Here is a 13,999-nt window from a genome sequence, read left to right as displayed (position 1 = left end):
GCCAAGTTGAACGGGACTCGTATTAAAAAGGGATTAAAGTGTTTAAGAGTGCAAATATGAATTATATTTGATGATCTTGTGTGTCTACATGATATTTGATGTATACGTGTTCAAATTTGTGCTCGGTTGTATTTCAAATGATTTTATAAGGATTTTATTGATCTTAATCATTTTTATAAAATAATAGAAATGAGATCAAGGTGTGAAATTTGCTCTATTGTCTTCAAAATAGTCCAAGGGACTTTTTAAAATTATAAGTGGGATTTATGTGGATGCTTTGATATTTTAAATGATTTTATAAAGTTTAAATTCTATTATTTGAGAATTATTTATAAAAATCATAACAAATAATATATTCGCTCAAAAATTTATTTAAAACATAAGGGGAGAGAGCTAATTTCATATTACTCATATTAAAATGGATTTGTTACACTCTCGGGTTATATACAGTTGTGATATTATTAAATCATTTCCTAGTAATTTTTTAATAAAAGAGAAAAACAAAAAGGGCAATTTCCGTTTTTGCTCCTCCACTCCATTATAAATACTGCCCCCCCCCCCCACTTTCTGCTCCTCCTTCTTCTTCCCCTCTCCCGGCTCAGTCTCTCTCTCTCTCACTCATCCAAGTTCTCTCTCTCTCTCTCTCTCTCTCCTACATGCAACCTCAAATACTAGTTAGAATTCAAAGATTTTTCCATTGATCTTCATTTTTTTCTAATCCTCTACCTATATACTCTTTGCATATTCGGTTAGCTGAGACATTCAGGCTAGTAAAGTGAAGGGAATCTTAGGTGGCAGTAACTCAGTACCCATTAAGTAGGAAAGGATTTTAAGGCAAATAACTTTGTCTTCTCTTATGATTTGAATATAGAGAGGATATTATCAATATCATGATAAAGCAGTGAATCCTTATAATGTTTATGATAAGCCTGTTATTAATTTTTTAGAAAACCCTGATATTGTTCTTTGTAACAACTTGTTATCAGTCCCTGTTGATCCTTTATAGTAACCCTATTGATCCTGATACTTATTACCTTGCTTCATTACTTTGTTATCTTTTGATCTCGTAAACCCAAGAGAACATTTATGAACCTCCTTACGTAATGTCTTGATTTAACCTGGATTCTTCGACAACCCTTATACCTTGTTATGTGTTGATCTTTAGAACTATTCTGATCACGAACTAGTATACCCTCTTTATCCTTTGATCGGGATCTTTAGTATTGATCCCTGTTTACTTTCAATTCGTTCACTTTCCTTGAAATCTTGAATTGAATTAAGGAATGATTTTCGACTTGAATGAGTCCGAATGATTTCATATTCTTGGTAATGATAAAATGAACTTAGTCAACTTTTCCTACTTCCAACACAAAGGTTTTCCAACCGAATTCCTGATAGATTGGATAGAGACGTAAGAGACTAGTGGGACTAGTCCAGTCATATAAGAGGCTAGCAGGGCTAGTCCAACATAAGGCTGAAATAATGCAATAGGTACCATAACGACCAGATGGAGGTCGGTACAGACTGATCACCCGTATTATTTTTTTATAAAGATGGATATTCCAATCAAGGGTTCCTTTATGTTTTGTAAAAGAGAAAATTTTATAATCCCTTAAGCAGTTTTTTTCTTTTTAATGAGAGGAAATGAAATGATTTGTATTTTCGTTAAAGTTATGAATCCTGTGAACCCTGACAATTTAACTAGTTATAAATCTCGAAGCTCGATTAACAGCTTCTTTCAATTGAGAAACTCTTTTATAATCCTGCTAATGATTTGTGTTGAATGTCGGCTTTCTCCCAATCTTGAGCCTTAAATCCTGAAAGCCCGAAACCTTTTTCATAACCTTTACTTAGCCAATCACAGAGAACTGCCACCTAGAGAATGATGTAGAATGCCTCAGTTATTGATATTAATATTGTGATGTAGAACTGTTTATATAGTTACTTGCTGAGCTTCTTTGCTCATTTATTTTCTTTGATCTAACCATGACAGTTAAGTAAGAAGATGGTCAGACTTAGGCGCACCGCTCGCAAGAGCGTTCCTGGCGGTCCCTACCATGTTGTAGGTTTCCAGATGCCAGAGCAGATAGCTGTTGTGTGCGTGAGCCAGCTTGTTAGTTTGAAGGGTTTTTCAAGTTGATTCAGATACAATGGGTTATCTGTCGGTTCCATGTCGGAATCGAATAAATTTGAATTTAGTTATATTTTGGGTTGTAATATATTTTCTGATTGATAGTTGTAATCTTGTCTCAAACTTAATCATGTATAGATCTTGTTATTATTTAATCGGGGTTTATTATATTTGCTGTTGTTATAATAGTTTAATAGTGTGTGGGTCCTCATTTTCTAATCCCGAGATTGAGGACGTCACATGGAGATACAGAAAAATTCCTAAAATATTAGGGAAAGTTACAAAAAAATATCCAGAGAAACGGAAAAATTCTTAAAATATTAGGAAAAAATACGTTAAGATACGGAAAAATTCCTAAAACTTTAGGAAAATTACTTATGAGTATTAGATAATTCCCGAAATTAAGGGGAAAATTCCTAAAAATGGGAATAGGTACAAAAATGAATAGGGAAAATTATTCAAATTTCGGAAAATATCTTAAAGCCCGGGATAAGGCAAATCCTTGTAAATGTGTACGTCGCTCAACGGTTTATGCTAAAAAACGATACTCGTGATAGGGTAAGAGTTAACTTAACTTCTACGAAATATCGAGTATGTTTCCCAAAAGTTGGGGGCAAATGATAGGGAATAAAAATAACCTTAATTGGGGAGTTAATGTCGCATTAATTAGACCTGATTTGGTCAAATGGAAAAACCCAATTAATGAGACTCATAATCCTAATTATTTATTAATTTCGTAATTAATAAGGGGGCTATTTAAACAGCCCAATAAATGTGTTCAAATAAATAACTATTTCTACAAGAAGTAGCCTCCAAGCAACCTAAATTCAGAAGAAAACTAATTTCTGCTTTCTAGGACTCCAAAGTCCAATCAGAGATGGAGACTCGTCCATCATGTCACCCAATTTTACCCTAATTCCTAGACTCTTAACGTCTATATAAAGGGTCTTACCCCTTCAACTTCAACAAAACATTCTGGACAAGAACTCCACAAATCACAAAGCCGTGAAGGCATCCTACAAGCCACAAGGCCATCACCTGGAACGACGTTTTGACTCGGTCCTCGATGGACATGAATGTCACTACATCCTTGGTGAGCCCTTACCGACATAGATCCGAGGACAAGTATCAGCAGGAACTACGTTTTGCGTCATTAAATCTCAAAATTTATCAAATCCTAATATTGAATACGCCCCATAAATAAATCCATATTTTTCATCCATAACACAAACCTTAAAAAGTTATTACACCTGGTTGTATGGCTTTGTCACTCAATTCTGAAGGATACCCAAAACATGAAAAATAAATGTTAATTTGCTTAGATCATATTTATATTCTATATTGAAAAGGTGAAACAGAAGCTTATAAGTTGTTGGTAAATCATATCATACATTAAAAGCTAAGCTGTACCATCAGTTTGTAGAATTACAATATATTGCCAGAGATCAAACACAAAAGAAAGTTTTTGACAAGTGGATTAATATGACCAAATAAAGTTATTACAAAAAATGTTACAACTGTGGATTTTTAAGTACAGACAGAAATCTAGCTCTTTGGGATGTTTTTGCCGACGATCTTTGCTGGTGCAATGCGAAGCAAATTTCCAGGCTTCCCTGGAAGAGCTCCTTTGATAATGACAATTCGAAGATCATTGTCGATCTTCATGATCTTCAGTTTTCGTATCTTTTGCTTGGTTCCTCCCATTCGTCCAGGCATTTTCTTTCCTTTGTAAACACGCCCGGGAGTAGTTCCAGCTCCAATCGAACCAAGAGCTCTATGACTCTTGGATCCGTGAGTCATCAGTCCTCTTTTGAAGTTCCATCTCTTGATACCACCTGGTAGGGAAATGAATACACCAAGTTTAAGGTTTTATGAAATCGACAGGAGTTGACACATCACTATGCGGCTGTGTCGGTCAAAGCAAATTACAAGTCAGAACTATAATATATTTAATTGACAGGCATACAATATTACAACCATTACATTGCAACTCATTAAGGGCTGAAATTGATAAAAATATTTTGATCCTTTTTTTAAGCAATTTCACAAACTTCTGCTTCGGCTCTTGTTCTGTAACTTATTGTACTAATATGACCTGAAGTTCATGCACTCATTATTCAGCTCAATACCATATTAGAGTTGCCAATTTCAAGATTTAAAATTATTAAATGATATAGAACACCAAAATTCAGCACTGCTTCAATAGAATATCTAAAACACAAAAATACATGCAACATTATCAGCAATACATTACAAACTCAAGTAAAGGACACAAATGGTAGAAGATCATCGACACTACATTTATCACCAAATGATACAAAAAGCTACAATTTAGAATTACCCGACGTATCATATATAAAACAAAATCGCCCTTTTCATCAGGCTTAGTCAATTCACCCAATTTCTGATAAAACAAATCTTTAACGACACTAATAAACTCCAATCTCATCAAATAAGTGAATGTACAAACACTTAAAACCCTAAAGTACTTCCACTCACACTAAAGCCGGTAAGTAATTTACTAAATGAATGCATACGGTGATAATAATATTTCATTTCAGCAATACCAATTTAACTTATGGAACCTACAATTTTACTCATCTTTAAAACTAGCCGGTTCTTTTACAAACTCAGTTCATTTCTAATTACAAAACACAACCCGCCTTGTTGCTTCAGCACTGAGACCCGAAACTCAAAGTACGAAACCAGAATACACAAATTAAAAAGTAGGTTTCTGATCAATATCTTGCCACAATATCATGCTTGGGGAAACCTTAACTAAATCCAGATCATTGACAAAAAATTACATCTTGCCAAAATCCTATCAAAACATACAAAACCACTTTCTATGTGTCTGACACTCTGCACTTACAAGTGGACAAATCATTGAGTGCCCGTGTTCAGTCAAAACTGCGATATAACAGAGAAGCATACAACATTACTATCATCATGTTGCAACTCATTATGGACTGATTAAGTATTTTGATATGCTTTTACTTTCTCATTTCAGCTCCTTTAATTTTAGCTCAATTTCCTACTAAATTTTAGTTTCAATTTCAAGATAATGCAATCATCAAGTACTCTGAAAGACAACAAATCAGCACTACCCCAATAGCGTCTCTAACACACCTAATATACACACAACATCATCGACACTTCCTTACAAACTTAATTAAAGACCGGAAATGATCATCAACTTCCTTACAAACTTAATTAAAGACCGGAAATGATCATCATACAGTATCCAGAATGAATGTTTGACAATCCTAACAACTACATGTTTGACAATACAGTATTCCTGTTTCTCTTTCCATGGAATGAACTATTAAGGTCTCTTACAATTACTAAACGATATAAATGTCTATAATTTTTACTAAGTCACAAACAAATATGAATATCATCAAAGCTTCATTATAAATTTATTAACAGGAAAAAAAACAATTAAAACATAAGAGTCAATTCTAAACCCCAAACAAACTTGTAGTTCTTAGCTACAAAATAGAACTTCGGTCTTAAGGCCTACAATAACTAAATAATATAAGAAGCAACAATTCAGAACTACCCATTAGCATGCCAATCATACAGAAACATCAAAGCAACAAGAACCAAATTCTAATATAAATTCAGTTTCAGGATGGAATGTTGCTAAAAACAACAAAGCCTAACCACAATAACATTTCAAATATAGAAAACCATCAGCATAACAATACTTAATTTACAGAAAACATCAAAAATCGATTTTCTACAATTCTAATAAAAACCCAAACTTCATACAATCAAAAACCTTAAAGCTCACTTTCGACACTACATTAACACACAGAAACACACCATCACAAACTAGAATACATTAATAACTACACACATTATGATTAGGGAATCAAAATAACCTTGAAACCCTTTTCCGATAGTAGTGCCCGAAACATCAACTAAATCACCTTCACTAAAAATCTCCCCCAATACCAATTTCTGATTAACCTCAAAGTCCCCAACATCAACCAACCTAAACTCCTGCAAATGCCGCATCGGAATAATCCCGGATTTCTCCAAATGTCCCATCTCAGGTTTAGTCAATTTCTTATCCCTAACTCTCCTATACCCAACTTGAACAGCATTATAGCCATCAGTACTCTCCGTCTTGACTTGGGTAACTATATTTCCTTCTCTAAAACCCACAACAGTGACAGGAACCACAGTCCCATCATCCTCAAAGTAACTCATCATGCCTAATTTAGTGCCCATTATACCAATGCCAGCTTCCATGCTGTTTGAGATTTTTGGGGAAATGGCTCGGTAAGATTTCTTGATGGGGTTGCTTAAAAGAGTGAAAGAGTGGAGAAAAGATGAGTTTCTTGAAGTTAGGAGAGAGTGAGTTGGTGGGGTTTTGGGGTGGAAAGAGAGGAGAGATGGGGAGGAGAGAGAGAGTTTTGAGGTGGGTTTTAGAGAGAGAGGGAAAGGGAGGAGAGAGGTGTGAGAGACTGACATGGTGAGGGAGAGATTTAGTGTGTGTTTTTGTTGCAGATAGGGAGTGTTTTGAAGGGTATGTTTCTTATCCAGAGAGTGATACAGTTTAAGATGAGGGGGAGGACGGTAAGGGCCTGTTTGGGGTGTGGGCGAAACAGCCGGGGAAAACAAGGGTGACCCTGAATGCAGTAATAATTTATTTCATGAGTAACCAGTAATTACTTATGTAACCTTTTAAGGATTTACCGTTAAGCGTGTTGTGAATTGAGCTAACTTTGACAGCAGTTTTTTGATGAAGTGGGTCGGGAAAAACGTTTTTGGTCTAAAAACTGCTGTTAGCAAAAACATGTCCTCATATTTTAGGAATATTTTTGAAAAAAGCTGCTTTCAGCTAGCTATCAGTTTTACCATCAAACCTTTTCAAAAATTGATCTAATTTTCCTGACAGTATTTTTTCTCAAAGCAGAGCAGTTTTTAACGGCACTCTCAAACAGAGTCTTTATTATATTAAATATCACATGTGAGTGTATTTCAAATCAAGACATTCACGTACTTCTTCTTTACATAGATTTTAGCGAAATTATAAATTTATATAATTAATATTAATACGTACGTTGCAGTTGTTTACGTATTTTTTAAATTAATGGTTTTATTTTTTTTAATTAATTTGATATATTTTTTAAAAATATTTATAAAAGAATAGTTTAAATAATAATTTTTAAGTTTTTGCTATTCAATATTTTCTAAATATATATATAAATACGGTTTGTAATCAAAATCAATTTATAATCATTAAATTTTAAAAAGAATAAAGATAATAATATGCGTTAATGTTAACAAACTAAGTATAAAATACGGGTTTTGTAGATATTATAAAATTCAAGAATTTAGATAATTATATTTTAGTATATATATTTTTAAATATTAATCTAATTTAAAATTCAAGAATTTAGATAATTATATTTAATAATTATTTATTTTATTTCATTTAAGAAAAAAAATCTAACTTATAAGTAAAATTATTCAAACACTTATTTAACTTATAAGTACTTTTTTACTTATCACTTATAATTTACTTATTTATTTTAAGTCGTAAGTTGATTATTTTCAGATTTCCCAAATAGACACATTATGTGCCCATGGGCAAAAATCGTTTTTAAAAATTGTTGACAGATAGGCAAAAACTCGGTCAAATTATTTAACTGATTCAATAACCACCGAAAAGTCTGATAAATCACTGAAAAGTCGTTCAATTTTCAATAATCACATATAAGTTGTCCGGTTTCAAAAATCGTTGATAAATCACCGATAAGTCGCATGATTTTTCAAAAGTCGTCAATAAATCATAAATAGTAACTTAGCCGATTAGTTCCGGTATACGAAATCTGTAATAATGTATCTAAGTATTTCATAATATTTTATATTAAAAGCTAATACTATTTACTTATGATAAATATAAGAAAGTGTGATGTTTTTTTGCCAATGAAATAATGATTTTATTGCTTCAAATCATTACATAAAATAGAAAGGAATTCTGAATGAACATTATCCTTTCTCCACTTACGATCAGCTAACTCGCTAAATAGTGAGCTACGCTATTCGCAGATCGTTTTACAAATCGTAACATAACATTTTGACTCTGTAAATCCATTAAAAGTTGACGACACTGATCTACCAAACGTCCAATGTAAGATAAAGTAGTGAAGGAACGACGAATCCATTGAACTAAGGCCTGACAATCAGTTTTGACGATGACATGTGCTTGCTTATGTTGCTTGACCCAGCTAAGAGCTTCCCGAATTCTTATTGCCTCTGCAATCTCTGGGGATACACTGCCTTGACAACAACTGGAGGAAGCTTCAATCAAACTGCCATTATGATCACGAATGACCTGGGCATGGCTGAATCTGTTTAGCCCATTAAAGATTGCTGCATCAGTACTAATCTTAACACTACCATACTTTGGAGCTTGCCAAGTTATTCCACCATCTTCAGGAAATATAAATCCTGTTGAAGTGTCAAAGGTTCTATCTTGGACGAATTGCCACTGGTTAAGACAAGATAATGCCGAATGAACTACCTCTTGAGCAGACAAACATTTTTGGTTCCATACCAAATCATTTCGATTTTTCCACAATATCCAACTCAACATAACAGATGTGAGTATTGAGGCCTTGCTTTGTTGATTAAATACCAGCTGAAGCCAATCACCAAAAGAATTAAATTCTCCAACTAGACTTGTAAGTGCAGCTACCTGCCAACACTGTTTTGCAAATGGACAAGTAACTAATATATGCAAAACTGATTCTGCATTGTCATTGCAGAGTGGACAAAAACGATTTACCATCACCTGTTTAATGCGCAGCTGATCCTTGCTAGGTAAACAGTTATTAACAGCTCGCCACAAAAAAATTTGGACCTTACGAGGGATTTTAAGGTTCCAAAGTTTCCTCCAAAAGCCCGAATTACTGTCCTGATCATCTCGCCTCTCATTTTGCAACATCAGATAAGCACTTTTTACTGAATAAGCTCCAAGCTTCTCGTGCTTCCAATACCAGTTATCTGCAACATTATCTATCAAAGGAATAGATACGATAAGGTTCATATCTCTGCTATTAAACATGTCTGTGAGCAGATCAGTGTCCCAATATTTGCTACCATTGAGCATTAAAGAGGCCACTGTTTGATTAATAAGCCCTTCATTGGTGGACTGAACATAGGGATCAGTAGGATCAGGGAGCCATGGTACCCCCAATATAGAAATCGAACGACCGTCCCCAACTCTGCAAGATAATCCCTTTTTGAGTAATTCTTGAGCTTCAAGGACACTTCGCCATACGTAACTAGGATTGCTCCCTATCTTTGCTGTGAGAAATGTTGCTGATGGATAGTATCTTGATTTGATAACGCGACTTACCAACTTATCAGGATAAACTTGCAATCTCCATGCCCGTTTTCCTAGAAGTGCAATATTAAAATCTCTGACATTACGGAAACCCATTCCACCATTACTTTTTCTCGAACTTAGCCTTGCCCAGGACATCCAATGGATAGATTTTGCTTTGCCTGGATTTGTGTTCCACCAGAATTTACACATTGCACGCTCCAAATCTGCACAAATTTCCACTGGCATCAGAAAAACACTCATAGTGTAATTAGGAAGTGTTTGAGCGATCGTCTTAATCAGTACTTCTTTACCACCCTTTGACCATTTTTTTTATCCCACCCCTGTAATATTTCCTGCATCTTGTCCTTAATATACCCAAGTGTTACCGTTTTGGACCTGTGTAAGAAACTAGGTAGCCCTAAGTACATGCTGTTAGGGCCTGCTTCTTTAAAACCGAGCTATTGACACAATTCCTCCTTTAAAGAGTTGCAAACATTTCTACTAAAAATGACAGAGGACTTTTCAACGTTTATTTGCTGGCCAGAAGCTCTTTCAAACACGTGTAACATGTCTTGAACATGACGAGCACAAACTACATTTGCCTTGCAAAAGATATAACAAGATATAACAATCGTCTGGAAAAAACATATGTGAAATAGAAGGGGCTGTACGAGCGACTTTGATACCCTGCAGTAGGCCTCTTCTTTCATAGTCAGAAAGTGTGATGTTTATTTATAACAAATTGTACTTATTCCTTAGTTAATTTTTTCCAAATGAACAATTTATAAATTTTTAAGAAATTTAAAGAAAAATATAATAAGATTATTTGACCGATAAGAAAGAACATATGGAGAAAATAAGTAGTTATTATTATACGTCTATGAAAAAAAAATTATTTATTCACTTTTTTATTTAGAAAAGTGAAGGAGAATGTCCGACATTCATTGAATCAGTTAACTCAGTAAATGCACTCTTTTGCACAGAAAATAAGCTATGGTTATATTTGTAATCTCTGTTTACTGCATGGAGCAAAAATTTACTGCATTTAGCAATCATGAAAATAGTTGGATTCGAATAGAATTACCGGAGTTTGACTCGTAAAAAATTTAAATTTCGCTCAGTAATTATCACATCTCTGTCTAAAAATACACACAATTATTTGTGTTTTCATCATACATTTGAGTTGCATATATTAAATCATGTAATCGTCCATCTACATTGACATGCTCTATTGGTTCCGTAGATTAATTTTTATGTGCCATTCACTATTATTAGCATTTGATAATTGAATTTTATAGGTAGCCATATACATGTGCCTAATTAGATTTTCAATAAAAATGTGTATTTTGAGAGATAATTGTTAATATCTATATTATTTATCTATACTATAATAATCAAAATGAGATATAATTTGATTCAACGATTATCCCCTATTTTGATTATTAAAGAAAATAAATAAATAGTGTTATATATCCGCTAAACTACTAAATTGTGAAACAATAAATATAGCCTATTTATCCTACTAAACTACTACCACAATATATACTATTAATAGTGATATATATCCGCTAAATTATTAAATTGTTTAACCAGTCTACTTATTCTACTAAAGTTATACTATTATTTTCATTTTAAATTTATATTTATCATATATTTACAAAAATATTTTAAAAATTAGAATATGACGGGATAAATAAATTTTTTAAATATTAACAGGAACCCGTGCATCGCACATGATTTTAGCTATATACTAATAATCGGAATGTGGTATAATTTGGTTCAACAGTTATCCCCTAATTTTGGTTATGAAAAAAATAATTAAATAGTATTATATATCCATTAAACTACCAAACTACTTATCCTACTAAAATACAACCATAACTTATCCTATTATTAAAAAAAATGTTATATATCTGTTAAACTACTAAATTGTTAAACTACTTGATATAGTATCCTTGTCCTAAACTACGATCAAATGTTATCCTATTATTTTTTATAATTTTATTATTATTATTGTTATTATTATATATTTATATAAATAATTTTGAAATTATAATATGACAAAATAAAAAAAATATTAACGGGAACCCGTGCATCGCACGAGATTTAAACTAGTAATAGTAATAATAATGATAATGGAAAAAGTTTGTTCCCTATGGGTTGGCTATGTTTAATCTCTTCTATATATAAGAACAAGAGGATAATATTCATGAGATTAAAAAGTCTCATTAAAAGACTAAACTACCCCTGTTTTTAATATTTATATAAAAGATGTGGTTTGTGAGAATCGAACTCGTGATATTTCATTCACCTATACAATCTCATACCACTACACCATTGTCACGCGTATTTTTTATCATACACATAAATGTGCTAAATGAATATTTTATTTTAACTTTAAAGATAGTTAATTGAATTCCGCAAAAAAGATAGTTAATTGAATATTTGTACAATTAATTTTAAAGAATTAAATTCCAGATATAAAGTTAGGCATAGTACACAAATGGATTATTATCTTATTTATTAATAAATTTTTAGTTTGAAAATATATCTCATATATTTTTAACATATTTTTTATTATAAAAAGTAATTAAAATATACATATAAAATTTTAAGAAAATATTGAACATCGCTTATATATAAATAATCTATAGATAAGTTCGAATTATAATGAGTCGATGCATTTTAGTTTATTTCGAATTTGAAATCAGAACTTGACCTATTGTTAAAAAATACTCGAAATTTGACTACATGGCCTGACCGAAATAATCGTCACATTTTACGTTCAGTAAATAAAAATTACAAGTTCGGCGAGAATATTTTACCAATAATGTGAAATTTGTTAATATCTTATATTAATATAAATTTAAGTGTTTGAGGTCTTTATAGGATAAAGTAATTTATTATTTGTATTAAAATTACTAAGTTCACTCGTAGCACATTATTATTTTTGGGATTTGTCCCGATTTTAAGAATATTCGAAATTTGATATGAGATCTCACGAGATTTGTTAAAACTACAATGATATATTAAATCGATATATTTTTCATTTTTCACTTTAAAAAACTAGCTTTTTAAAAAAGAATTCTTTTAGATAAGTAATATTTATTGATTAAGATAATATTATACAAATATTTTGAATTATTTTAATATTTTGAATTATTCAAATAAAAGTTATATCTATACTATATTGTAGCATTTGATTCAATGTATTTTATATTATTCAATGAAAAATTATATATTGTTCAATAATTTGAAGGAATTAACCAGTTCAACTGATATTTATAAAATTTTATCAAATTGAAAAAAAATTAATTATAGGGAATGGTATACAATGTTATCAAATTAGTATATGAAGAAATATTAGAGTCGTAATGTAAGAAACTTAAAAATGGTTTAAATAACGATATAATTACAACTTTTCCTTCGAATTCTTAGAAAAAATCTTGAATATCAATAATAAGTCTTAAAAATATATAATTTATTTTTATGCTACAACCATGATTGTAACGCCCCCAAATCCGGGGTCAGGAATCTGGGTCGTCACGCAATCCTTCAATCATGTGTAACCTGCATTAACTCAATAATCCGATAATTCCATATCACAGACCCCCAATCTCACACACTCACAAGTTATGGCCTTAGAAATGACGTACAACAAGTATCATCTGTTATTAAAACTCAAATATACTTTACATGATCTCAAACAATTATTTGTAACCTCTACATGAAGTTACAATAATTACGGCTTATATCTTATACCTATTTGATACTCTGGCCCACCTGAGAAAAAGCTGTCAGGGATTCTCCCTATGACTACAAGCGACTAAGTCCCACACCGGCATACTGGTTATCTGTTGTGTTGTGACATTTTAAATAAAGCAAGAGTGAGCAATAATGCTCAGCCATAATAATTTACAGTATGAAAAGACTGTATGAGAAATTCAAGTATAATTTCATATACGATAAATATGTTTATTTAAAATAGTTTTCCTCGGTGATTCACACCTTCTTTCGAAAACAATCTTTTATTATCCTGCAAATACCTTAATGGTAAACCCAACACCTAGGCTTGGGTTACGGTATTGCATCTCAATTCCAATTGGAAGAATAGGACATTCCCTGGAGCCACCGCATACGATGATCACTCGTAATACGGAAAATAGTAACATTTTCTACTAGTAGAAGGACGACACCTTCGTATCCCGGTTATCACCCTTGCCGCATTCGAGCTACGTGTCCCATTTTGGGTATACAAATACTTCACAATTTCCTGAGTACACAGAGTACCTTCGTCTGCGGTACCTTTGATAGTCTCCCTAGTACACATAGTACTAGAGTGTACCCCTCCCTTATCCTTTTAAGAAATCATTGAAAGTGTTTGTCCTAAATCCAATCATGTATGATGAGTTAGGAAGAACTTTCTTGTATTCCTATTTGATTTCATTAAAATTAATAAAAGATTTATTTTATTTTTATTATGGGCTTTATCTATTTAAAGTATTTTAAATAAGATGCTC

General features: G+C 32.2%; 1 protein-coding gene across 1 annotated transcript; it reads right to left on the bottom strand.

Moving 5' to 3' along the window:
• Nucleotides 1–3,576: 3,576 nt before the first annotated feature.
• LOC141663167 (large ribosomal subunit protein uL3c) lies at nucleotides 3,577–6,744 on the bottom strand. The gene is made up of 2 exons (XM_074469268.1): nucleotides 6,019–6,744; nucleotides 3,577–3,966 (listed from the first exon to the last, which is right to left on the bottom strand). The coding sequence occupies exons 1-2, from the start codon at nucleotides 6,611–6,613 to the stop codon at nucleotides 3,677–3,679; spliced, it is 885 nt and encodes a 294-aa protein (XP_074325369.1). The 5' UTR covers nucleotides 6,614–6,744; the 3' UTR covers nucleotides 3,577–3,676.
• Between the last annotated feature and the right edge of the window lie 7,255 nt (nucleotides 6,745–13,999).

The sequence above is a fragment of the Apium graveolens genome, chromosome 1 (genome assembly GCF_009905375.1).
Source record: "Apium graveolens cultivar Ventura chromosome 1, ASM990537v1, whole genome shotgun sequence".
Lineage (NCBI taxonomy): Eukaryota > Viridiplantae > Streptophyta > Magnoliopsida > Apiales > Apiaceae > Apium > Apium graveolens.
This window is presented reverse-complemented; position numbering and strand designations above follow the sequence as displayed.

Bases quoted from the DNA above. Each gene is read 5' to 3' on its own strand.
- LOC141663167 (XM_074469268.1), bottom strand. From the start codon at position 6,613: ATGTCAGTCTCTCACACCTCTCTCCTCCCTTTCCCTCTCTCTCTAAAA. The intron at 3,967-6,018 runs GTTATTTTGATT...TTTCCCTACCAG, and splicing joins TATCGGAAAAGGGTTTCAAG to GTGGTATCAAGAGATGGAAC.